The sequence below is a fragment of the Schistocerca nitens genome, chromosome 2, assembly GCF_023898315.1.
Source record: "Schistocerca nitens isolate TAMUIC-IGC-003100 chromosome 2, iqSchNite1.1, whole genome shotgun sequence".
Taxonomy (NCBI): Eukaryota; Metazoa; Arthropoda; class Insecta; order Orthoptera; family Acrididae; genus Schistocerca; species Schistocerca nitens.
In genome coordinates, this window is record NC_064615.1 from 808,655,910 (window position 1) to 808,683,283 (window position 27,374).

A 27,374-nucleotide genomic window follows, 5' to 3' on the forward strand; every position below is an offset into this window, starting at 1 on the left:
GTTTTAGAGCTATGTTTGTCTGCCAGCATTAAAGATGTGTAGAATCAAATTTCATATTCTTGATTGGCATATTCTGCAGTCCTCTTATTGTGTCTTTCTCACACTCTTGGCTGCAAGTAGCCAATTTTATTTTAGGAATTTCCTATTGATTTCTTATTTGCTGAAATCATGCTCTTTCTTAAATGCAAGTTCCATCTTTGTTACTAACTAAACGAGTTTAACATTAGCCATATATATATATATGAGGAAACAGTTTGTCTGCCAGCGCTTTCGTTCGGTAAGTCACATCATCTTTGTTATATGTATAGGAAAAATATATCTAAAAACAAAGATGATGTGACTTACCAAATGAAAGTGCTGGCAGGTCGACAGACACACAAATATATATATATATGTGTGTGTGTGTGTGTGTGTGTGTGTGTGTGTGTGTGTGTTGACCTGCCAGCACTTTCATTTGGTAAGTCACATCATCATTGTTTTTAGATATATTTTTCCTACGTGGAATGTTTCCCTATATATTATTATTATTATTATTATTCGTTACAGTCAACTTTGGACTACGCTAAGCATCAGTCATTTCTTGTGCTTTTTCTTGCGTTCTTCCCAGTACTTCTTCATTTTTTCTGAGTGGGCTTCTTTACGTTCTTGCGACCAGGTTGTTCCCGTCTTCTTTGATTGTGTTCGGTCTTTGAATCCCTGTATTTTGTTGATGGCATTCCTATATTCCATTCTGTTGTAAACTGTCTCTGGTATAATGTTCATTTCTGCAATGTCTTCTTTTACTTCTTTCAGCCAGTTAATTTGTGTCTTTCTGCTTTCCATGTATTCCAGGATTTTCTTTGCCGTTCTTTCTGGTGCCATTCTTTTGACATGCCCATAGAAACTCAGTCTTCTCTTTTTAAAGGATGTTGTCAGTTTTTCAATTGGATCGCAATTTATAATCTTGTCCATCCTTTTTAGGTCCTAAGATCTTTCTCAGTATTTTTCTCTCTTTTATTTCCAATTTCTCCAACAGACGTTTTCTGTTCAGTGGGATGCATTCAATCGCATACAAACTTTCTGGTTTTATTACCGCATTGTAGTCCTGAGCTTGGCATTGATGGAGATCGACTTTTTATTGTATACATTTCGGCATAGCTGGTACGCCGTTTCCATCTTTATTGCTCTTTCCTGTAGTGAAACATTTGGTAACCCTGTCGGTGTAATCCATTCCCCTAGATACTTAAATTTATGAACTCTCTTAATTATTCCATATTTAGTTTGCAATGTCTGTGTTGGGTCTGTTTTGTCCTGTATCATCAGTTCTGTCTTTTCATACGATATTTGTAGACCTGTCTTCTCAGCGATCTCATGCAGCATTTCTATCTGAATCTTTGCTGTTTCGATGTCATCTGCCAATATTGCCATGTCATCAGCAAATGCCAGACATTCAATTTTTGTTTTATTTCTTCCTAACGTTATCCCATTTTTCACTCCAGCTTCTGCCATCTTCTTTCTCCATTCCCTGACCACTTTTTCAAGGACAATGTTAAACAACAGTGGGGAGAGCCCATCCCCTTGTCTAACACCTGTTCCAATTACAAACGGTTGTGACAATCTACCCAAAAACTTCACTTGCGATTTTGTTCCCGTAAGGGTTTCCTGGATTAGACTTCTGCTTTTATCATCAATCCCAAATTCTTCTAATGTGTTAATCAGGGTTGGTCTATCAATAGAATCATATGCTTTTTTGAAGTCTATGAATGTAATTACTAGATTTTTCGATGTGCGTGCGCGAAGTTGTATTATGGAGAGTAGACTGAAAATCTGTTCACTGCATGATCTTCCTTTTCTAAACCCAGCCTGATATTCACCCAGTTCTTTCTCTACTTGATTTTCAATCCTGTTTTGTAGTGCCTTGGATAGGATCTTATAGGCCACTGATAACAATGAGATACCTCTGTAGTTATTTGCATTTGTCTTGGCACCCTTCTTATGTAACGGATGAATCAATGCTGTCTTCCATTCCTCCGGAATCTTCTCTGTATTCCAAATCTCTTCAAACAGCGCCTCGAAATTATTTATTAAGTTTTCTCCTGCGTATTTCAGTAGTTCCGCTACTAACGAATCTTTACCAGATGCTTTATTGTTTTTCAATCCTTTCAAGATCTCTTTAATTTCTTCTTTATTAGGTGGTTCAGAGTCTGGTAGCTTATTCTTAGGCTTCTCAAATGTCAAGGTTTCATCAGGTCTTTTGCAGCTTAGCAGCGTTTCAAAGTAGTTCGCTAGGTGTTGGCAATTTTGTTCCACGCTGGTGATCAGATTTCCTTTTTCATCTTTGAAGCAGAGTGTCGGTGGTTTATATCTTGTTATTGTAGTTCTGAATGTTTGAAAGAAATTGCGTGTATTGTTCTTAGAAAATTCATCTTGTATTTTCTGTATTTGTTGTGTGTCATATTTCCTTCGTTCACTTTTAATGATTTTCGTCGTTTCACGTCTTTGCGTTTTGAACTGCTCCCAGTCAGTTGGCCTTTTGGTTGAGTTGTATTTCTCCCAAGTTCTGGCTCTTTTCTGTAGTGCTTTCTCACAGACCTCATTCCACCAGGGATGCTTTTTCTTTTTGGTTAGTAAAATTGTTTGTTCTGTTACGTCTCGTATTGAGGTTGCAATTTCTTCCAATTTGTGACTTTTGATTTTATCTGTCTTTTCCTTGTAGTCGTCTAAGACTTGCTGATTGAGCATTAAGTCCTGTACTCTATATTTGGCTATTTTTGTTTCGTCACTCTTGTGACTTCTTTCTGGTGTTAATTTCATCTTAATTTTGGTCAGATAATGGTCAGAATCAAAGTTGGCCCCTTTCACCACCTGTACATCTTGAATGTCCCTTGAATTATCATAACTTATTGTCACGTGATCAATCTGGAACTCGCCAAGTAATTTGTTCGGTGATTTCCATGTTGTTTGTTTTTTGGGATTCTTCTGGAATTTAGTTGTCATAATGTTCAATTTGAATTTCTCACAAAACTCTACTAATCTCTGGCCATTCATGTTAGTTTTAGTGTGTGCTGTAAACCTCCCTGTGCTTTTTGATAATTCGTTTCTTCCAATTTGTGCATTAAAGTCTCCTAACAGAATTGTAGTGTGTTGCTCAGGGATCTTCCCTATTGTTTCTTCCAGTTCCTCCCAAAATGTCTGCACTTTCTCTGGATTTTGTTGGTTGTCTTTATTTATTGGTGCATGGGCATTTATAAGTGTGTACTTTTTATTTTTATTTCTGAATGTTATCAATGATATTCTTGGTGATTTAGATTTAAATTCTAGTACCTTAGTAGAGAATGAGTTATGTATCACAAATGCTGTGCCATATACCCGAAGACCTTTTGTATTCTTTGCTATCTGTGCTGGTTTCCCTTTATAAATCCTGTACTGGTCTGCCTGTACTGTATCCTCATCTGGGTATCTTGTTTCTTGTATAGCCAGAACTTTTAGTTTGTGTTCATCCATTAGTTTTGTCAGTTCTTTTTGTTTACCTGTTCTCAGCATTGAGTTCACGTTCAGTGTTCCTATGAACGTTTGATGTCTGTTCCTATGTTTAGTGTTAGGGATCCTAGGACCCTCCGACTGGTCTGTTGCGCAATGATGCTGGGCCCCCGGATCCGAATGCCCAGCTTCGGTGGTATTACCACCACGGGGAGGAAACTTTCTCATTGCACCTTCCATTTCTGATACTTGGTTAAAGCTGTTGTTTCCAGAGGTATACACCTCCTTCCACTAAGACTTAGTTCGCTACACTAAGAAGTTAATTCAGGCCGCTCCTCTGGAGTACAGACGCCTTTCGCAGCCGCTTCTCTGAAGTACAGACGCTGCTGATTGAAGATAACTCTTCCGCTCCAAAAGCCGTTAGGACATACAGTGTCTTCTTCCGCCTTCTGGACCGTTGGTTAATCTTCACCTTTTCCGCCAGTTCCGCCGTTCCGATGATCTTCATCTCCGCCTTCACTGCCGTTGAGGTCTTCACCGTTACCCTGGCAAGGGACCCTTACGAGGTACTATCACCCGGGCCAGGTGAACCAAGGTTTTTTAACGAGGTTGTTACTCCTCCCCCTCCTCCTTTTTCAACCGGGCTTGGGACCGGCTTTGGCGGAGTTTCCCTATATATATATATATATATATATATATATATATATATATATATATATATATAAAAAGAAAGATGATGAGACTTACCAAACAAAAGCGCTGGCAGGTCGATAGACACACAAAAAAACACAAATATACACACAAAATTCTAGCTTTCGCAACCAATGGTTGCTTCGACAGGAAAGAGGGAAGGAGAGGGAACGATGAAAGGATGTGGGTTTTAAGGGAGAGGGTAAGGAGTCATTCCAATCCCGGGAGCAGAAAGACTTACCTTAGGGGGAAAAAAAGGACAGGTATACACTCGCACACACACACATATATCCATCCACACAAGCAGACATATTTGTCCTTTTTTTCCCCCTAAGGTAAGTCTTTCCGCTCCCGGGATTGGAATGACTCCTTACCCTCTCCCTTAAAACCCACATCCTTTCATCGTTCCCTCTCCTTCCCTCTTTCCTGTCGAAGCAACCATTGGTTGCGAAAGCTAGAATTTTGTGTGTATATTTGTGTTTTTTTGTGTGTCTATCGACCTGCCAGCGCTTTTGTTTGGCAAGTCTCATCATCTTTCTTTTTAGATATATTTTTTCCACGTGGAATGTTTCCCTCTGTTATATATATATATATATATATATATATATATATATATATATATATATATATATATATATATATATATATATATAATAGAGGGAAACATTCCACATGGGAAAAATATATCTAAAAACAAAGATGATGTGACTTACCGAACGAAAGCGCTGGCAGGTCGATAGGCACACAAACAAACACAAACACACACACAAAATTCAAGCTTTCGCAACAAACTGTTGCCTCATCAGGAAAGAGGGAAGGAGAGGGAAAGACGAAAGGATGTGGGTTTTAGGGGAGAGGGTAAGGAGTCATTCCAATCCCGGGAGCAGAAAGACTTACCATAGGGGGAAAAAAGGACGGGTATACACTCGCACACACACATATATAGTTATAATAGAGGGGAAACATTCCACGTAGGAAAAATATGTCTGCTTGTGCCTGTATATGTGTGGATGGATATGTGTGTGTGTGCGAGTGTATACCCGTCCTTTTTTCCCCCTAAGGTAAGTCTTTCCGCTCCCGGTTTTGGAATGACTCCTTATCCTCTCCCTTAAAACCCACATCCTTTCGTCTTTCCCTCTCCTTCCCTCTTTCCTGATGAGGCAACAGTTTGTTGCGAAAGCTTGAATTCTGTGTGTATGTTTGTGTTTGTTTGTGTGTCTGTCGACCTGCCAGCACTTTCATTTGGTAAGTCATATATATATATCCCCAGTTACTGTTTAATCAACATTTAAAATTATTTTCTGTAATTGCAATGATGGATGGCACACACAATAAAAATCACAACTGTTTTATTTTTATACATGTTTTACTTCACATATTTACTACAGATGTATGCTGACCTAATAATGGACAGAGATCTGGTGGAGACCCTGAAACATTCTGCACAAGCACAAGTAAAGGATAAAAGAAAGTTGGATGATTCTCGCGCCAGCCAAGGGAGGAACAAGGGGAGGTGTGTAAAATCCTATTCTCCTTTCTTCTGTCTTTGGTCTTGTTAAGACTTTGTAAAACCCATATTTTAGTTAAAATAAGATTGCTATTGATTTGTTGATGCCGTATTTGTGCAGAAGACGACGTTCATCTGTAGTGAAATCTGAAGTAGATGAGTTATTGTCCTCTTCTGATGAAGAAAGCTGGAATTCAGAAGATGACCCAGATCGTCTGTGGTGTATATGCAAAAAACCACACAACAATAGATTTATGATTTGTTGTGACATCTGTGAAGACTGGTTTCATGGAAAATGTGTTGGAATAACGAAGGCAATGGGTGAGTCTGGAATTGATATTTTCATCATAGAATTGTAGTTTGATGATTTGTTGTGATGGCTGTGAAAACCGTATAACAGAGACAGTATGTATATCTTACTATGATACACATGGAGTGTCATAATGTGTACAGATGCAATAGTTTGTAGTCATGTGTGACCTTGTGAACACTTAAAGACGTAGGTGGTTGTGGCATATTTCTGTGATTTTGTTTGTTTTCCTCTTTATAGTAGTATCAAATGAAATATATGACTGGCAAACAACATATTTTAGAAACATTGTTTTCAGTCATAAAATGTTGGTTAAAATAGGAGAATTTCAGTGATTATGCAAAAATTAATTTCGACAGCAAATAAAAGTAGGAACATTGAATTCTAAGAATCGGCTATAATTCATAGTTTGTCATAAGATACAAACCATCTGCGTCATAAATTACAAAGAAATAAAATCAAAAGATAAACTCTGAGCAAATAGCAGAAAGCATCTAGTTACTAGCAAGTGTATAACAAATTACCCAACTAGAGTATTTTGCTCTAATTTTAGGATGTTTGTTAATAATGTAATCATATTGTGAATCTGTAAATATTCCAGCTATATCTTTTTGAAAATCAACTATGATCCTCAAAAATATTACCATAAATCGCAGGGTAGTTTTCTTTTGTCAACCTAACATTTGTAACACTATTAGTTACCTCCATGATAACTCTTAATTTATTTTCCATTACTTCATGGGTGTGTTGAGAAGCCTCCCTTAGGCTCTGTCTGACAGCTGCCAAAATAAATGTCAGAAGTATTCTACAGAGCACAGTCATTGTAACTCATTGAAATGATTACCACTGAGTTCTGTGAGAATGAATTACTGTAATGTGTTCTTGTTAGTAAATGGGCAGCAAGATATTGGTGATCGTCATCACCATCTCACTGCAGTTTCCTGTTGCCTTACTACTACTATCATATAAGTGCTCGAATATGCCAGCTTCTTTCACATTGCTAACCTTACCCAATCATCTACTGCTATATTTTCATTCCCTTTTTTCTGTTGTTACATTTTATGTTCTTCTCCAACTTTTAACTTTTATTTCAAATCTTATCAGTTGCTTGCACCACAATATTAGCACCCTCAATCGGGGATAACAACATCAACATTATCTTTCTTTTCTCTGCAAGACAGAATTTTTTAAAATATATATGACAGTATTTTTTTCTTCCAAAAAATGGACAGGTGTCCAAATGTTTTTGAAAGCAAATCCATTCAAAAATGGCACAAGCTGTACATTTACTGAATGTATCATGAAAGATAGTGTTACACATTTGACTTCTTATTCTTCAGGCTTCCATAGGTTTAGCAGTTGTGGTATGAATAGTTTTCACACAGCCACTAAAACTTGTTTGTACATTCACTGAGAATGTAATTGATATTTTGGAGTTAATTTGTGCAGTGACAGAAAGGGATCGGTGAGCACATGTTTGTCACTTAACTGGATATTGTTAAGTTCTTTCTTCATATCTCAGTATTTTGTATTGATATTAAATACTATGTCATACCCTCAACCCCGTGTTTTCATTTATTTCTTTCACCTTTGTCCTCTTTTTTTCCACAATCTGCGACTATACTGTTCATGTTGTTCTTGCCATAGCTTTTTTATTTTTTATATATTTATTTTTTCCCTCTATGCATTCCTTTCTGTTTCTTTCCTTCCAATGAAGCCCCTTACTCTTCGACTTCTGCCAGTTTTCTGCTGTGTGTGATGGGGAACTACTGACAGTAGTAAAAGATCAAAAGTTCGAAATTCAAAGTAATTTTATGATCTCTTTAAGTAGCTGTCTGTATCATCCATCCTTTGCCATTCATCTGCAAGTGAACTACTGCCAAGCTTACATCCATCTTGTTGTAGTTCAGTCATTGTTTCTTCCTTTTCCTCCCTAGCTCCATTTGAAGAAATCTTAAATTCTATAATTCTGCAGCTACATTACCAAAAAATGGGATGTCCAGGGTTGAATGACAACAGTATTATGGAAAGGATAGGTTTCTGCTCCCTTTATTCAGGACACATTGAGTTGCCAACAGGCATGACAGAAAGACAGCTACCCATTTTGGCTTTTGGGCAAAAGGCCTTCTTTTGAAGTAGAGCGCACACGCGCCCACACACACACACACACACACACACACACACACACACACACACACACTGACGGCTCTCTCTGGCCATTGTGGCTGCAGCGGCAAGTATATCAACATATTTTTGTTACTTATGTATTTGCTGTGTTCATCACCTTTAGTACCTGGTAACCTTCACAGTGCAAGGATGGGGTTTTGTTTGTTGTTGTTGTTGTAGTTAGGCATGCTTTATTTATGGATTTTTCCATACATTTCAAATAGTTTAATTTTGAAAAATATTTGCTTGCGTTATCCTGCAGTAAGGAATGGGACTGTCTGATTTTGTATGTTTTGTGGCTGTCATACAAACAAGTTACTTCATGGCAATGTTACAGGATGATTGTATTGCTGTAAGTCAGAAATACCATAGCTGATAAGTAATGGCATCTGCTTTCTCCATGGCAGGTCAACAAATGGAAAATAAAGGCTTGGAATGGTCATGTCCTAATTGTTCTAAAAAAAATGAGTCAGCTGAAAAAAGTAAAGATAAAGATCCAAAGAGAAAATCTGGGAAAGATAAAGATACAAGGAGAGCAACACAAACTGAGAACCAAACAGAAACAAAAGATGACAGCCCCCAGGTGTCTCCTGCCACTTGTTCTGAACAAGGGAAAGATGTCAAAGAATTTCAGAATGAAGAGAAGATAACTGGACAGAATAACCTGCCTCCTTTGTCAAATGAAGATACAAAGCAAAATGTGGAGAATGAATCAAACCAGAGCTATCAGAGGTAGCTTTTATATTAATAGTATTTTAGATCTTAAAACAAGTCTCTCTTTTTTAATACTATTTTTGATCAGGAAATGAGCATTAGAATTGCATCTATAAAACATAGCAGTAATGGATGCACTGTATTTGTGTTCATACAGTGCAGGTTTTCATGACTGGATGTCTTAGTTGCGGGTGAGCCTTCTGGGTTGTATGTCTGTAGTCCAAGAAAGGTTTTGGTTCCTGATGTTTTGTCCAGAGCTGCGTTGAACATCTTCGAAGTGCTCCTGGCAACACTGATTCTTGTTAGTGTGTGACATAAATACTGTGTACAATGGGTGTGGTTGAGTTTAGACATAATCAGCAGGTATAATCCTTGTCAGAGGTGAAAGTTAAGTATGGACTGTCGCCTGTCAGGGATAAAAACTTGTCTATTAATTCTGCAGAGCCACTGTCACTAAGTTTCGTGGCTGCTTCTTTTCTGTTATAACTATACCCATGCTTATGTATTTTGATTGCTTCTCCATATAGTACTGGATAATAATTTATTGTTACAATCAGATTGGGAAGATTTTATAGAAACATATCATCAGACCAGGTTCTAGACCAACTAAGAAAATACGTCAGGCACTCCAATCTGTAAAGAATAAACTCCCTCCTCTGACAGGACATGGTGTATATAAGATTCCTTGGAGGTTTACATTGGAACTAACAAGAGAAGCATGAATACAAGATTGAAAGAACATTAAAGTCTTCGCCGACTGGAAAAACAAAAAAATCAGCAGCAGCAAGACAAGATATCATGAATTGAAGTTTTCTGTAACCAGAATTTTATCAAGAATGACAAAATTATAATCCACGTCTATATACAGAATCAAGCAGAATATGATAACCTTAACAGAAAACAAGAAGCCATAAATAATATATCAAAAGTGGCTCTGCAGAATCAATAGATAAGGTTTTATCCTTTGCAGGTGACAATAGAAAGTTACATTTTTTCCTCTGATAATGATTATCTCTGTTGATCATATGTAAAATCAACCACATGCCCCAGGAGCACAGCTGAAGATGTCCAGTGTAGCTCTGGCCAAAACATCAGGAACCAAAATGTTTCTTGGAACACAGCTTTACAGCCCAGAAGACTTACTAGCAACTACTTACATGCCATTTTACATTGAGCATTGAATTTTTTTAGTGTATATGGTACTATTAAAACCTGTAGTGGTGACACACTGAAGTTACTGCATTTACAAATTAAATAAAATGTTAATGCTTTCTTGAACATGGTTTCAAAGGTGTCACATGTATCATCACCATCATCATCATCATCATCTTCTTCTTCTCCTCCTACTCCTCCTCCTCCCCCCCCCCCCCCTACACCTTGATTGCCTCGTGTGGGAGAGAGGATTGCATAACATTGATGATTTTTATTTGTGTAATGCGAAATCAGTGTTCGTTACAAAATCTTGTAAAATTTATCATTTTCCTCGTCTAGGTATAAAAAGGTTCTAAGTTGTATCTTGACTTTTTTTCTCAAGTCTGAGGTACACGCATAATGTTAAAAGTACTGTTTAAAGTAGCAGCACATTAGATATGACATCAGCCGGTAACAGTTTTATCTGTCAACATTATACTTTTCAATAGGTTTGTACGACAAAAGGTAGAAAAGACATTGTCTTCTAGAGACAGATCTTTAATGTGATGCATTGGTTTAACTTTTATGTTTTCATAGTATGTGAGTATAAATATGGAAAAAACCAAATGTGACACTTCAACTTCGCTCACGTGTAAATCGATGCGGCGCTTGTGCGGTTTGTGTGACATCCAGTCAGACCTCGGGATTTGCTACAGATTGGTCTATCGCCACAGATTTCATTTCTTTCTTCTTTTTCCTGTCCTTATATTCTGTATCTTCATGGATTCAGCATGTTAATTTTTGGATGTGAACATAGAGGGTGGTCAGGTGCCCTGGCTGTTACCATCCTCCCCACCTCGATGAAATTTGTGGATCCTTTCAGTCTGCATCTAACGTCATTCTTTGCATAAGTACGAGCTCAATATTCAACTATTCGGATGTGGGGGAAACGGCCTAAAAAACCACATCCAGGCTAGTCTGCACACCAACTCTCGTTGTTTATCCATCATGTGGGTTCAGTCCAGGGTCGTGGCGCCACCCTGAATCCCAAAAGCAGTGTTCTGATGTATGCAAATGTCTGTTTGGGTAATTGACTTGATTTCACAAAATAGTAAAAACGATATTGAATAAATACTGAAACAAACTCTCAGTGGTCTAGTGTACCACCAGATTCACATTTGCGTGACACCACGTATCTGGTGTTGTGAATGGCTGATTACAAGAAAACAATGCAGGTGTGAAGTTCATTTACATGATTGTAAAGCTAAAGTGGTGCATTTCATGATTTTCATTTTTATAATTGTGTACTACAAAAATATGCAGTTTGATTAATGCTCTTTTAAAGATATCATGAAAAAGTGTCATTTTTTTGGTACGATTTGGTGGCAAAAGCACGTGGAAATCTGATGTCAGCAGATAAAACTGTCAACTCCATTTGAAAATGGAGTTGTTGTTATGGTAAAAGGAATTCTTAATTATGAAACTTGGAAAAACCCAAACCTGAATAACATACTTAAGGTAGAGATGAAGGAAACATTGAAATATAATAATTTCCTATTGTAGATTTTTGACATTATTTTTTCCCAGTAGTGTAAGCCTCTTAGTACTTGCTTCTTTGTTAAAAGTTTATCTTTCAACTGGTTTAATGCTTGTAACTATATTAACCTTATTTTAGCCTTATGTGTAGTTACAGTAGAGTTTTAGTTTAATTATATTAAACCACTGTCTACAAGCAGTTTGTAATATTAAGTAATAATGGCCACAATTAAATGAACCGCTTAATTCATGAACAAAAATGAGGGTAGGCAACCAGTCTTCTCCAGCTGATCGATTTGTGTTGCTTAGAAGCTTGTGAAGCAAATAATGCTACATGCAAAACTATTAACATCATCCACAAGCTGTGGTGCATTTCTTGTATGAGTCTTTTCATGTCAAATGAACACATCTGCTAACCTGACCACCTCTGATTTTAATCAGATTTGATGTGTTCATTGTACACGACAAGAGAATGAATAATGGCAAATTACAGAATTGTAGCACAAGTACAGCAAAAATAATGACTGCCCGAAGTTGTGAAAATATGCCTAAAATTCGTCAGACTCTGCTGACACAAATGGCTGTAACTTCTGTTCTGATAGAGCTAAGACAGTGGAACAGGTAATTTTGGAAAGGACTGGGAAAAAATTTTCGGATGATACCCAACATGGCCATATTTAAACTATTTATACAAATATGCTCAATGCCCGTGTCATTTGACATTGAATATTTCAAAACATGTCACTTTCGGAATTTTTGAAAAAATTATTTTTGCTTCTTCACGTTACACTGCACACCTACTAACAAGTCAGGTTGGGATGACATTTCGATTAGTAGAGACAAATTGATATTCACGGCCACAACAATACAGATTGTATGCAGACTGCAACAAAATAATATTAAGTACTGAAAAACTTGTTAACTGTTAGAAAGGTGATACGATAGCAACTCACATTAAGAAAGTAATGTGAACAGGCCAATAGCAAGCATTTGTACTATGCCATGTCACAAACTATGACCTCCAGACCTTCACTTCCAGTAATGCGAAACATTGTACAATCGCCTTAGCCAAAGTACATGTTGGAAGGCATGGCAAACAGATGCAAATTCAAACAAACGAGCACAATGACAAATGCGTCATCAGCATCTACCATATTGTATAGCAAGAGACTGAGCGAAGTGGCGCAGCAGTTAGCACAGTGGACTCGCATTCTGGAGGATGACAGTTCCAGCCCACGTCTGGCTGTCTTGAATTAGGTTTTCCATTATTTCCCTAAATCGCTCCGGACAAATGCTGTGAGATGGTTCCTTTGAAAGGTCACGGCGGATTTCCTTACCCATCCTTGGACCAGTCTGAGCTTCTGCTGCATCTCTAATGGTCTCGATGTCAACAGGATGTTGAACTCTAATCTTCCTTTATTGTACAACAGGGTGCAATGCTGTTAGTGCATCTTTTGGTGGAAAGATGTACGTTTGGCCTGTTGCTGTTCTCACATCAGCCTTTGTAGGAATGTCTTTCTTGTCCACAGTAAACTGTCGTTTTCTCAGGGTATACAAAAGAAGGTGAAGGACTTTGAGAATGTAGAAAGCTAAATTGTAACCCCACTGGTATCGTCATTAACACTAAAAACACCCCAAACAACCAGTGACTTTAGTACATAAATGCAACAAACTCTGTGATATCATTAAGGTATCAGTCTTGTTAAGTCCGTGTTAGCTATGTCTGGTGAATTGGAGAAAACCTTCATTTGAATTTTGTTATGCCCAGTGGCAATAATACCATGTAACTGGTGGGTACAAGCAAATGTGCGAATCTGATCAAAGTGCTCTTGGAGGAGAGATGATTCTTCATCATACTCATTGTTAGACTGTTAGTTGTATAATGAAAGTGGTACAGTGCAACGTTCTTGAAAAACCATTCAAATAACTATCTGTGTGTCATTATCTGAGGCTTTTAGATGCACTGCAGACTGGCACGGACAGCAAGTAACTTGATGCACCAGAGATACCATCACATGGTCCTTTGCTATGCGATATGGCAAACAAATGCCACTCTGCACAGAAATTGAGGGCACTCCGATGAAAAGATACGTTTTCAAAATTCTTGTGGTTTTTTATACTAGTCTGCAGCACCATTTGTGAAGTAATATGTGCACTCAGGTGTCCTATGGAACTGAGACACCATTCATTTAACCAAATGATGTTGAAAAAGATAGCCGGCCGGTGTGGCCGTGCGGTTCCAGGCGCTTCAGTCTGGAACCGCCTGACCGCTATGGTCACAGGTTCGAATCCTGCCTCGGGCATGGATGTGTGTGATGTCCTTAGGTTAGTTAGGTTTAAGTAGTTCTAAGTTCTAGGGGACTGATGACCACAGATGTTAAGTCCCATAGTGCTCAAAGCCATTTGAACCAATTTTTTTTGAAAAAGATAAACACTGACAGTGTCATGGTAAAGCATTCTGATATGATGACAAATGAAATGTGATACAATTACATGGGCTTCTGGATATTTGTAATAAAGAGTAAATGGATGAATGGTAGCCTTTGCGTTGGTCTAGTGAAACCCTTGGACCTTATCCTGCAGGACAAATTCATCATTCTCTACAAAATCACATATAATGATCTATTCATTGTCATGAAGTGTCAAACTGTTAGAGACCTATGAAGTAGTGTAGCTGGAGATTTTTCGGTTTGTTGATGAGGTTTTCTAAGAAGTCTTCCACAGAAAATAGACATGTCTGGAGAGTTGCTCTATGTGTAGGTATATCCAGTTTGTATGTTACCTCACCAATTCTATTTTTGTCAAACAGCTGTCCAAGGTATGTCAAGAAAGAATGTGAACTGGGCAGTTTTCGCTTATTGACATATAACTTTTCAGCTTTGAGAAATTACGAATTATTGAAGGCAGACAGTGTTTGTACATGCTAAGTTGGTAGTCAGCATCATGTGCCAGCTCCTTCATTCTGCAACCTTCCAACATAAGATTCACACTTTGGTAAATACCGCAAACATACACACTGTGGGTACTGGTTGCACGAGCCTGAATGCAGTTTTTGGGTTATAATTGGCAAAATTTGAATAAGCATATTTTCAGTTCTGGATGTGTACCTCTGAATGCTTGATACAGCTCATTCTGGTTTCTCAACACCAGCCATTTTCGTTTATAAACCCTGTAACCATTTTCCTTAACAGAAACAAAATCCTTCTTCCCAGAAAAAAAACAGCTAATGTCTTGTCTGTTGTAAAATTCTGTGACACAGTTCACAATGTGTTCACTTAGAATATTTCCAGGTCTCAGATTAGGAATTGCTAAGATGCCACATTTTTTGACTAAATGTTTTGCTTTTCTCGCTAAATAGTTTGAGGCTCCAAATTAATTTTCAATCCTTCAAATGCTTCAGCTTTTTCGGAAGAAGTGTCAGTATCTGGATCTTCTCACTCCTTTTGGTGCTACTACTGAATTACTCTTTCAATTGCATTATAATTTCAGATCCCACATTTGTTCCACCCCACATATTTGTTTTACCCCGTGCATTTTGTCTCACACTGGGTACATATTTAATTAGGATTAGCTCTGACACTTTTTTAAAATTTTTCTGTGCACATGTTTTCTCTCTGTCTCTTCTTCTTCACCGGGTACTCACCAAGAGTTACTAGACTATCAATGCAACTAAAGCTATATTTGGGGCTACAGATTTGTCTGAATCATATGAGTTACACAGGCTTGTAATTTTATCTGTCTGAATGTACTTGGTTCAGTCACAGGCCCTTGTTATTGTGTTAATTTTTTCCTTCCATGTTACATTTTTTGTGGTATGTCATTATGCCACTGATCATATGAACCATCCACATTTACACTTGATGTAACTTTTCTTGGATCTGTTGTGTTCATTTTTCCTGAAGAGATTACATAAATATTTGATCCTTTCTAACTCTTACCTTCATCCAGTAGATTTGTATATAGTCATAAAACACGGCACTTTCACTGTAACTTCCTCTGTACATGCAGCATCTATATTGCCATCCAAGCTTCAAAAGGAAACACTTCTTTCATGATTTCTCATCCTCTGACTTATTGTCAGGTAACAAAACTTAATAACATGTAAGTGACCTTGCAGCGTGCTACACGAGAATACTTGCTATTGGTCTATCCACCTTGTGAGTTTAATGTAATTGGTTAAAACAAGAATGCATACTATTGGACTCTTTCCGGATTGTCAGTGTACCTGTGGTTGGTCAAAATAAGAATGGTTGCTAGTGGCCTGTTCGTGTTGCTTCCTTATTGTGTGTTGCTATCACATTGCCATTTTAATGGTTAACATGTTTTTCGGCACTTCGTATCATATTGTTGCAGTCTGCATACTATTTGTATTGCTTTATTGCATCACATTGCTGTGCATATTAAGTTACTGTATTTACCCGTTTTAACATATTTTGAGTAATCAAAATTACAAACGGCTTTATTGACATAATATAAATGCCTAAGAAGTTAACACAACACCTATTCTAAATACATTGTCTACATATTGATAATGCAAGGAGAAATAAAATAAAATAAATGAAAAGAAATTGTTTACATTAATTTGACCATTCTTTCCTACATTTTTCACACACCCTGTCGTTTTGATATCACTATTTTTAATCTTCATTGTTGCAAATATTTTGCTATTTTTTCCGAAAATGTTGCAATAGGTTGTGGTTACCGTGGGATCTAAGAACACTGTTGTTTCTATCCAAATATATATCAGATTTTGCTTATGTGGGGATGAGACAATGTCTCTTGCTTCCAAACTTATTGTCTGCCGGCTGCTTTCTCATTGGCTGCGTAGGACCACACACCCCCTTTTGTTCTTGACATGTCACAGTGACTGTCAACAACATGTCAGCATGAAATACCTTAGTACGCCACTGGCCCCTATCTAGATTTGGACAGTCTCCTGCAGAAATCAAGACTGTTGTCCAATTTTAAAGTCATTTCAGTTCTAACTACAAATTCATTCACGCAAACTACAGTTTAAACATGGTAGATGTTCCTAAAAAGCCAAAGTACGCGGTATAGATTCCCATGGTTGGCAACATGATTTAATTTGCTGTCTGCTCATACTCCCCTCCCTGCACTCATCTAGTTTTTAGCCAAGCTGGTATCACTGTTCTTCTTCCAACCCTTTTGTAGTTCTGTGCTCGAGCCAATGCAAAAGATGGACTGCAACATCATCTACAGTGCAAGTCATGTGTAAGAACAGCAACTAATATGTAAATAAAAGGTCACAGTCATGATTCATTCCAGTTTTCTAACTTTCGCTCATCTCATGATCGAATGACGTCTGTTCCTACACTATCTCCACGATGGGTCTTGCCACTATAATTTATTTTCGTGAAAACAATGAGTCAGTTTAATATGATTTATTTCGTTTGTTAGACATTTCATTCTAGATTAATTTTCCTTCTTCTTTCATCTTAATGTCACCATCATGTTCTAAAACTAATTAAAAGCTGGTAATGTGTTTTACCCAGTATACTAATACATAAACAGTGGCAGAATTTCTCACTTGTGCACCCATTTGGTAAATCATTACGGTCTCTCAGTATGAGAACTTTTGTTGCAAACCTGTTCAGATACAACAAGAATTTGTAAAATGATTTAATTTAGTGCTATTACCTCTTGTGTTTAATAAAATTGTAAAATTTTAAGCAAAGCAGTAGGTTCTTGTAGTAACTAGTTCGTAGTTTCTCGTATAGCCCTTGCACTAGTGTCATGCAAATCAAATGTCACGTGATTGTTTGAGTAATGTCGATTCTATATAAAGCACTTATGCATATCTGAAAATCTTGAGCCTGTTAGAACGTGAATATCACATGCTGACCCCTGCCTTTCTGAATTTTTCAAAATAAATCTGTGCATGATGTCAATAGCCCAAGCTTCATCTGTAAATGTAAGGTGACCCCTATACGCTCTATTAAACAAAGTAAAAATGCCGCCGTCAGCAGCAGTAGTGTAATCTCCAAATATAAGATGTCCCTGATTTTTTTAAGTGACGAATTTGGGGAAAAAACCTCATTTTCTAATCGGGTAATTGTAATTGAAGTGCCGTCCTAGCTTGATTTTTTAGTATGTTATCTTGTGTAACTTGAAGAAGCTTTTTTTCAAAGTTAACATGTTTTGAGATTCTCGAGGTCAAAGGACAAGGACACTGACCTTAATTGTGTATATTGTTTAATTATGGCCATGTTGTGTATCATTTGAAAGCTTGTCCCCACCCCTTTCCGGGATAACTTGTTCCACTGTGCTATCTCTGTTAGAACAGAAGTTACAGCTACGTTTGTTGAATTTTAAGCACATATTCAGAAATTCGGGCAGCTACTTATGTTCTACTTGTGCTACAATTCTGTAATTTGTCATCTCACATCATGTAAATAAATATATCAAATTTGATAAAAATTGGGGGTGGTTGGGTTGAAAATGATATCTTATCTAAATTTCATTCACTGCAATGTATGAGCTAAAATCAAACACAAGCAAAGTTTACACAATGCGTATTTACCTCTGCAAAATCTTTAAAATTTCACGCAGTGTTTTACTTAATTTGATGCAGCACTGTAACTGTGGCATATAAAAAACGCAATTCAGTCCTTTATCAAGGGAAGATATCAGACTGTAAGATGTGCAAGTAAATTTTTTATCCAATAGTTTTCTTAAAAAGTGATGATAAGTATTGCATATCAGCCGGAATGCCGTCTCTCAGCACAGGCACCAGCATTTGTGAGTAGTACAGTCGTAACAAAAGCAGCCTCAACATGGGATGCAAAAGGGTTAAACTGTAGCCTAATGCATACTCACTGCCAGTGACTTGAACAAAGTACTCATACCTTCCCCCCCCCCCCCCCCTCTCTCTCTTTCTCTCTCTCACACTCTCTCACTCTCACTCATATTCAGTGACACAGTTTCATGATTATATTACCCTCTCCTTGTTTTGCTACCACCACCTCTCCCTCATTTTTTCCTATGAACTTCTCAAACAGTGGTTTGAGGGGGGGGGGGGGGGGGAGGTGTCAGTACTTGAAACTGCAAAAATAGGTACTACATTGAAAGGTAGTAAAATGTTCCACACACCACCAACAGCTGAAGGGGAGTAGTTTCCTGTCCTTATTTTTATTCATTGTTTTTTTCTTGTAATTGTCATTATTGTAATATCTTTATTCCTACATTGCTGCTTTCATTTAAATGTAGAAAAAAAATGTAGTATGAAACTGATTCTATGGTATTTTAGTGGTTGATTTTCTATTGTCTTCCATTGATTGTAAGAAGAAACAAATTTGCATTGATTGCAGTGACGCAGATGTTGGGTCAGTGACATCCTGTATTGTATGTAAGAAAGAGGCTCGGCAGTCCAGTATCTACTGCAGTCATGCTTGCATTTTGAAACATGCAGAAGAGTCGCAGCAGAATGTTGCTACAGCTGCTTCTGTCACAAAGTCAAACCAGTCAGGTGGAATAAACAAGCATGCAGTGGACCAGCTGTCTCACCACATACCAAAACCACAAACTAGAGTAATAGTATATGAAAGAAGAACTGGAAAACTTCTGAGTGGTAAGTGATGTACTTTAAACAAAATAATATGTAGAAGTTAAACTCATTTTGTATTGCTGTGTGACTGAAATAAGTTAGTGTGAATCACATTTACAGTTTTGTGAAAATAAAAATCACTGTATTCAGTAATACCATGGAACATAATTCATTAAAACAGAAATATTTATTGCCATTGTGTAATTAACATTTCCTTCCTAAGCAGCAACTGAGGTAAAAAGATGGCAGGAATGACATGTACAACTAGAAATAGTAAAATTACAAATTGCCAGGATAAAAGTTTAACATGTTCTGCATAAACACATCTTCCCCCCTCCCCCTGCCTATGAATCATGTCTCATGGATCCTTTGCAAAGAGTTCTCCAGAATGTGGAAGATAGTGTTCAAGAGAAGTACAAAGATTTACATGTTTGAAATTTTAGTTCTAATATAATATAACAACCTATTACATTAATTTTAAGAGCCCTTTGAAGGTACTGTTTAATTGTGCTATAGTAGTTACCCAACTCTACAAGAAACTTAATACATTCCTTTACATTAGGTTCTGTAGCTGCTGTAACCTTGTTGAAGATTAAAGAAGTAGAGGAAACATGATGTGTGGTGCAAATACTGGTTAATAAAATGTAAAACCAGTTCTCACTTTAAGTTACCCTTCTATTGCTTATACCTGCACATGAAACGTATAATCTTTTTTAGGGTCAGTGGAGACACACACCTGGCCCCCCTGTTGCTCATATCACCATTGGTTAAAAAGCTGGTGAGAATAATGAAATTATGACACTACCACATGAAAGACTGAAAGCACTATTGTGATCTCTCGCAATGTATAGGGCTGTGAAATCTCAAGTACGCATGTACGGATATCTGTAATATGAAAGTGTTTCTCTTCGTGCCCCAGATTAATAAAGTAGTTCCATTTTTTTTTCCTTTCTCAAGTATGATCTGGCAGATTTTTTTAATGATGATTTCTCTGACAATCAATTGCTATGTATGCTGTTAACAGTGTAATGTGTGCAACAGCTCTCTTCGCCTGACTATGAAAGGCTTTTTATTTGATGCTGACTTTCATATACAAATAATTTGCAGTTGAAATGCTTCAAATCACTCAACATAGTGCCACTATAAAGATAGCCTCATGACTGACATCTGCTTGTAGAATCGTGTGTATGATTTGAACACACACTCAAGCATGTTTCCATTGGTATGTGTGCATAATAGAAAATCGATCAAGCTTCAGGTAGTTCAAGCTGTCCAAATGCTTGTGCAGAATTATGCTACACAAGTGGTCAAGCCTGCAGTTAAATGATTAAGAGTCATGGCATATGAGTAATACACACAATAAATTCTAATTGATGGAGTAGTAGGTATGTTGAAACATTCCTCTGCAGTGCTGTATTGAACAACATACTACCAGACCTTTTAAATCATCAAGCCAAACCTTGAGCTTCATTAGATGTAGGGATATATGAAAACACTGCTCAGACTGTCCATGGTACTAGTTCACCAATCATTAACTTATCATGTTGAGTTTTTGAAAATAATCCTCATTTCATATCTTTTAAACACTTGATCTGCCATTCCAAAGATATCTGAAAAGCTTTGGATGCAGTGCCATATGGTTGACGGATAACATAAATACAATAATAAGCAGCATCTTCACAAGTATATCATTTGTTCAGATAATTTTTGTCTATTTGACAAACTTATGTAATACTGGTTTGGGTGTGCCCCAACGAAGAGGGAAAGGGAGTGTCACTAACGCTCTTCCTATGCACGAGTGGTTTAGCAAAAAGGATCAGCAGCAGTCTGACTGTTCACTGCACTGATACCTCTCAGGAAACCTTTGTACTAACAAAACTGTAATCAAAATGACTCTAAGAAAAAATTCTACAGTTAATTTCTGCACAGTGGGATGTCAAGGGAACCTAAGATGCTCTATTATATGAGGGGTTCAGAAGCAAAAGGGTACAAGTGACAGTTCCCAGAAAAATGGGAACAGTGTATCTAGAGCATGGTAAAACATGTAATATTGTTGTGGCAAAGGGATAAAAGTGAAAGTCCACTGTGTGCTGCTCTGTGGTAAACAAAAAGAAAACTAAGCAGTGGAAACTCCAGGTAGGAATATCAACAGTGTAGGAAAGGACAGATTGCTACTTACCGTTTAGAAGACACGTCAAGTTGCAGACAGGCACAATTAATAAATACTTACATAAACCTTTCGGCTACAGACTTCATCAGTTAAAAAAAAGTGCGCGCGCGTGCACACACACACACACACACACACACACACACACACACAAAGCTGGCACATGGTCACCAATTCCAGCATCTCAGGTCTGAATGCAGCTATCACTTCGGATGCAAGCAGCAATCTGGAGGGGGCAGGGAAGGGGAAGGGGTAATAGTGTATGGATGGGGGGAGAGACAAATGTGTTGTGGGGTACTGTGCAGGGAGGAGGTGAGGTCATGGGGCAGGGAGGTGGGGGAAAAAAGCAGCAAAAAAGAAGAAGAGTGGGGAAAGATGTGCGGATACATTGACAAAGGGGTGGAAATAAACGGTGGGAAATGAGAAAGGGGAGAAGACGATAGGACAGAGTAGGTGGTAACCATTGGATGGAGGGTGTGGGGACAGTATGTTACTGTAGGTTTAGGCCGGGCAGGAGCACAGAATGGGTTGCATGGATAACCTCCATCTGCGCAGTTCAGAAAAGTTACTGGTGGTGGGAAGGATCCAGATGGCTAGGGTAGTGAAGCAGCCGTTGAAATCAAGTGTGTTATGTTCAGCTGTATGTTGTGCCACAGGGTGGTCTACTTTGCTCTTGGCCACAGTTGGACAGTGGCTGTTCATCCTTGTGGACAGCTGGTTGGTAGTCATACCAATATAAAAAGCTGTGCAATGATTGCAGCAGAGCTGGAAATAACATGACTGATTTCACAGGTGGCCCGACTCCGGATGGGATACAGTAAACCTGTGATGGGACAGGAATAGGAAGTGCTGGGTAGGTGGATTGAGCATGTTTTGCACTTGGGTCTTCCACAGGCAAATGATCATTGTGGCAAAGGGTAGGGATCGGGAGTAAAATAGGGATGGACTAGTACACTATGGAGGCTGAGTGGGCTACGGACACCACTTTAGGAGGTGTGGGAAGTATCTTGACTAGGATGTCCCTCATTTCAGGGCATGATGATAGGTAATCAAAGCCCTGGCCAAGCATGTGGTTCAGCTGTTCCACTCCACGATGGTACTGGGTAATGTAGGGAACACTCCTTTGTGACTGGTTCTTAGGGATGGTGGGAGGATTGGGAATGTCAGGGGAAATGGCACGGGAGATCTGTTGTGGACTAGGTCTGGGAGATAGTGCCTGTCTTTGAAGACCTTGGTGAAACCCTCAGCATACTGAGCAAGGGAGTTTTTCTCACTGCAGATATGCTGTCCCCTGGTGGCCAGGGCTACGTGGGAGGGATTTTTTGGTGTGAAAGGGATGACAGCTGTCAAAATGCGGGTGCTGTTGGTGGTTGGTAGGTTTAATGTGGACAGAGGTGCAGCTGGAGCTGTCAGAGAGGAGGATGTCATCATCTAGTCTGGTGGCATGCTGGGTTGAGGAAGACCATGTGAAGTGGATGGGAGAGAAAGTTAAAACCTAGTCCTCAAACAGAAGAGGAAAAAGAGTTGCAAGGTGTCACAAAGCAGTTGGCACCAAAGAGAGAAATGTTCATTTGTACCTAACAAAACCCAACAGAAAAGGCAAAACTCTCCAGATGTCATCTTTTCACCTCTGTACAACCAAACTCGAAAGCTTAAACTTCCTAAATATGAAAATCTTCAGGAAATACGTTCCATTTATCCCGCCTATACAACTTGAATTCTACCACAAGAAGGACAACCTAGAACAGCAACTAGGTATGACCCACTTCAAGAGCTTAAACCAGATATTGAGAAAGACTTTCTGGAGTCAGATTATGAATAGACTGTTTCTTATTTAGTAGCACTACTTTAAATTGTGTATCAATAAAATGCATTAGGTTATACTGATTAGTGTTGTATATTATCTCAATAACCTTTTTTATATTGCACAAGAAGGGGGGGAATGATCCAGGTGGTGTGAAATTATTTTCAGTGGTGGGATAACACATTAAAAATCATTATTTCTTATTTTGTTTCGTTTTGGCAAGCTACAAAAGGTGTGGTGTTCATGAAACACTGCGTAAATGTTTTGTTAGAACTCAAAATAGCAATTTTATAATAATTGATGTGATAACAAATCATAACAAAACATAAATAAAAGTTTTAACTCTCATATTCTGGAAGCAAAGGGATACAAGTGCATCAGACTTTTACAAATTATGATATAAAACTGATTGTTTATATTAACCTATTATTCCAGTATGCAGATGGACAATGGTACAGACTATTTTTATGTATTTAAAAAATCCATATTGCAATATCAAAATATTCAGAAACTGTGTAACTTTTAACTTCACTTTTCTCAAAACTAAAAAAAGGGTACTTATAACCATTTGCTTCTGAGCCCCTCATACATAAATGTATCAACATGTCTATTCCCCACTTGCAATATATCTAGAAATATTAAGTTCATTATTTGATACTGTAATTGTTATTATCTCTCTCTCTCTCTCTCTCACACACACACACACACACACACACACACACACACACACACACACACACAGCTACCTTATTAGAGCTCCAAAGATCGAGATTGAGCAACTGTTAAATTAATAATAATTTGTGAATCAGTTCATTTTACAATCTGAAATGTTCAGATTTTGTTGCAACTGAAATATTTCTGTAATTTTTTATTACTTAATATAAGGAATCACACATATTTTAAAAAATTTCAGGTAAAAATGCCCCAACTTTGGGAAATCTAAAGAACTGGTTGAAGGAGAATCCTACATTTGAAGTAGTGAAACCTAGTGAAGTAACATCAAGCAGAGTAGCTGGGAAGTTGATGTTTCAACATACAAGGAACACAACTGTCCAGACTCCGCAGGCAAACTTGGAAGAAACTCAGCAGAAGATTTCTCCATCACAGCCAAAGCAATCACCTCAACAGAAAAGTATTTTATCATACTATCAGCCTGCAAATCAAGCTGTTAACACAGAGGCATCTCAACAGAAACAAGGTGTCCAGAATAAACACTCAGTGGTACAGTCAAAACCAGCACCACACCCACAGAAAGTAATAATTAAGTCAAATAATATTACAGACCAGCCTAAAGGACAGCATGTACTATTTGCTTCAGTGAAGGCACCAAAGATCCAGAAACAAACTATTCTCATACCTCCTGAGCAAACAAATAAACTGAGCGTTAAAACAGTGTCCAAGCCAGCTGTTAGTAGTGCTAAATTGGAACCTAAGTCACCAGTTTCCCCCCCACCCTCAAACAAAGGACACACCCAGAATGTAAAACCATTGCCTATCAATGCTTTACCAAAGGTTTCAGTTACACCAACAGTGAAGGAGTCAGATAAAACACCAATAAAGAAGGTGGAGAGTAAACGATTTTCCTCAGATTCAACTAAGAAAGAGGAAGATAAAGAAAAAGATAAGGAAAAGGAGAAAGAGAGAGAAAAGGAAAAGGATAAAGAAAAAAATCCTGGCCCAGAACCAATTAGGCTTAATGTGCGCAAAACGCTTAAAGAACTGTTGCAGTCCCGCATCCAGGAATGTTCTGATCTTCATGTAACTGAAGAAGAGATACAGGACATTGCCCTGAATATTGAGGAAGAAATGCATTCATATTTCAGGGATACTGGTATTAAGTACAAATCCAAATATAGAAGTTTAGTATTTAATATTAAAGATCCCAAAAACTTAACACTTTTTCGAAAAATAGCTGAAAAATCAGTTACACCTCATCAGCTAGTGAGGCTTTCACCTGAGGAACTAGCAAATCAGGAATTAGCACAATGGCGAGAAAGGGAGGCAAAACACCAAATAGAAATGATAAAAAAGAATGAATTAGATTTGTTATCCCTAACAAAAACCTATGTAATGAAAACTCATAAAGGAGAACAAGTTATAGAGGCAGATGAGGCCATAAAAGCAGAAGTGCCTGAATTGGTTGACCCATCGACAGTGCCTGATGTTTCCTCTCTTTCAGGAAGCGTAATTCCATCAACAGTTGGAGAGAAGAAACCAGAAGTGAAAGAACAGGAAAAGACCAAAGATAAAATTAAAGATTCTAAAGATAAAGACAGAATTAAAAAGGAAGATAAAGACAAAAATATTGAAAATGAAAAATCAAAACATGAAAAGAAGTCAAGCAAAGACAAAAGTGAAAAACATAGAAAGGATGAGAGAGAATCCTCAAAACGGGATCACCATCACCATCATCATCATGGCTGTAGTCGAAGTGATAGAGACAAACGACATGAAAGTAGGGATCATAAAGAAAAACACAAACGATCTGAAAAAAGTAAACATGATTTGGAGAAGAATAGGGACCATTACAGTACTGATGTGAAGAAAGAAAAGAAAGCTGATGAGAATGATAAAGAGGAAAAATCTTACAAAAAGAGCGATTTGAGTGAAAGTGATGAAATAATCAAGCATAAACATTCTGACCACGATAATAAGACTGGAAAAGGATTCACAGAAACTGAGGAATATAAACCAAGTGTCCAATTTGTTAAGGTGGAATCACAAGATATCGATGAAATTATTGACCAGGAGTCTTCACAAGCAGATCAAGAAAGAATACCTGATGTGGTCTGTATTCCTTCACTCAACTTTGGTGTTACCATCTGGCAAGGGTTTGTCAATATGCCAGATGTTTCAAGATTTTATGCCACTGTGCAACTTTCATCCGGTGATGTGACTACTTCTGAACTTCCCTCTGCAATTGAAATTGTTGGTAGAATTATGCCTGATACAGTCTGGGATTATATATCAAAAATGAAAAAAACTGGAACAAAAGAAATAATAGTCCTTCGATTTACAGCAGCCAATGATGCTGAAAGAATACCGTATATGACACTATATTCCTATCTAAATGCAAGAAACAGAATGGGAGTTGTTGGTAGTGTGTCAAGAACAATCAAGGACTTCTATATAATGCCACTCTCAGGCCACACACCTTTACCCCAGATTCTGTTGCCAATTGATGGTACTGGATTTGAAGATATCAGGCCTCATTTGTTGCTTGGAATTTTGGTGAGAACCAAGAGAAAGAGGCTGGCACCAGAGAACGAGTATGTTGCTAAAGCACCTAGACATGGTGGTGTAGTGAGGACAGTTGAGAGGAGCTATACTCCACCATTACCTGGCACAGGACCTGATGCAGTAGGTAGTTTGACTCCCCCTCATCCTCCACCAAGTGTGTCTGACAGTTATACACCGCCAATTTCACCAACTCAGTCATTGTATGCCGGATCACAGCAACAGCTCAGTTTACAGTCCAGATGGTCTGATGACAGAGATTCTGACAAAGATTCTACAGATGATCAAGTCCGAGGTTTCAAGAAATCAGGCCAGCCTTACACTGCAGATGATGATGATGCGCCATATAGTCCTGGTGAAAGTGATGACTATCAAGAAGATTCAGGGGAAGATAACATGCAGTCACCACTGAACACAAAATCTGAACTAGAGCGAAAAATGGAGGAACTGAACAGGAAGATTGAAGAACAGAAACAACAAATTCAGACCATCAGTAGTGCTATTGTCAGCTCTGATTCTGTAGCTGCTGCTTGTGGCCCTAAACAGTATCAGGTATTGTACCTTTTTAAAATTATGTTTTTGGTTTAAGTAGTACTGTAATCAGATATTCATATAGGATATTGTTGCATGCTAACTGTTGAATTTAGATGAAAATTTTCAGATAAGAAATACTGAGAGGCACCACTCACTAGCAAATGAATGATATGGCACAAAGCTACTCAGAAAATTATGTTTTATTCAAAGCTTTCACGTTGTGGTTGGCTGGAGAAATGCTGCTTTGTGAGCAGGCTCAATTTTTTTTTTTGGGGGGGGGGGGGGGGGAAACAGATAGTTCTCATAGCAGTGGCATCCACATTTTGGCACTGTCACTGAGAGCCAAATGTCTCCTCATTTCCTAATTCTTTCATACCTGCATGACGTATTTGGGAGGTCCGCCAGTCACTTCTATTGGAATTTCATCAGTTGTCATTCATATAAGGAATAGGAGACGACACTGGGGAAGCGTATTGCCATTTTAAAGTAGGATTACTACAGCACTTTAATGTCAAATAACACACATTTGGTGTAACTTGGATAAAGGATACTTCT

The 27,374-nt window shown here is 38.0% G+C and overlaps 1 protein-coding gene across 1 annotated transcript in view; it reads left to right on the forward strand.

Annotated features, from left to right (window-relative positions):
• The window catches only part of LOC126235346 (uncharacterized), a 249,772-nt gene that overhangs the window by 205,524 nt on the left and 16,874 nt on the right, over nt 1-27,374 (forward strand). Inside the window, exons 12-16 of the mRNA XM_049944068.1 lie at nt 5,538-5,662; nt 5,778-5,977; nt 8,540-8,864; nt 18,842-19,101; nt 23,962-26,837. Coding sequence (XP_049800025.1) covers nt 5,538-5,662; nt 5,778-5,977; nt 8,540-8,864; nt 18,842-19,101; nt 23,962-26,837 — 3,786 coding nt within the window. The remainder of the gene's footprint in view (nt 1-5,537; nt 5,663-5,777; nt 5,978-8,539; nt 8,865-18,841; nt 19,102-23,961; nt 26,838-27,374) is intronic.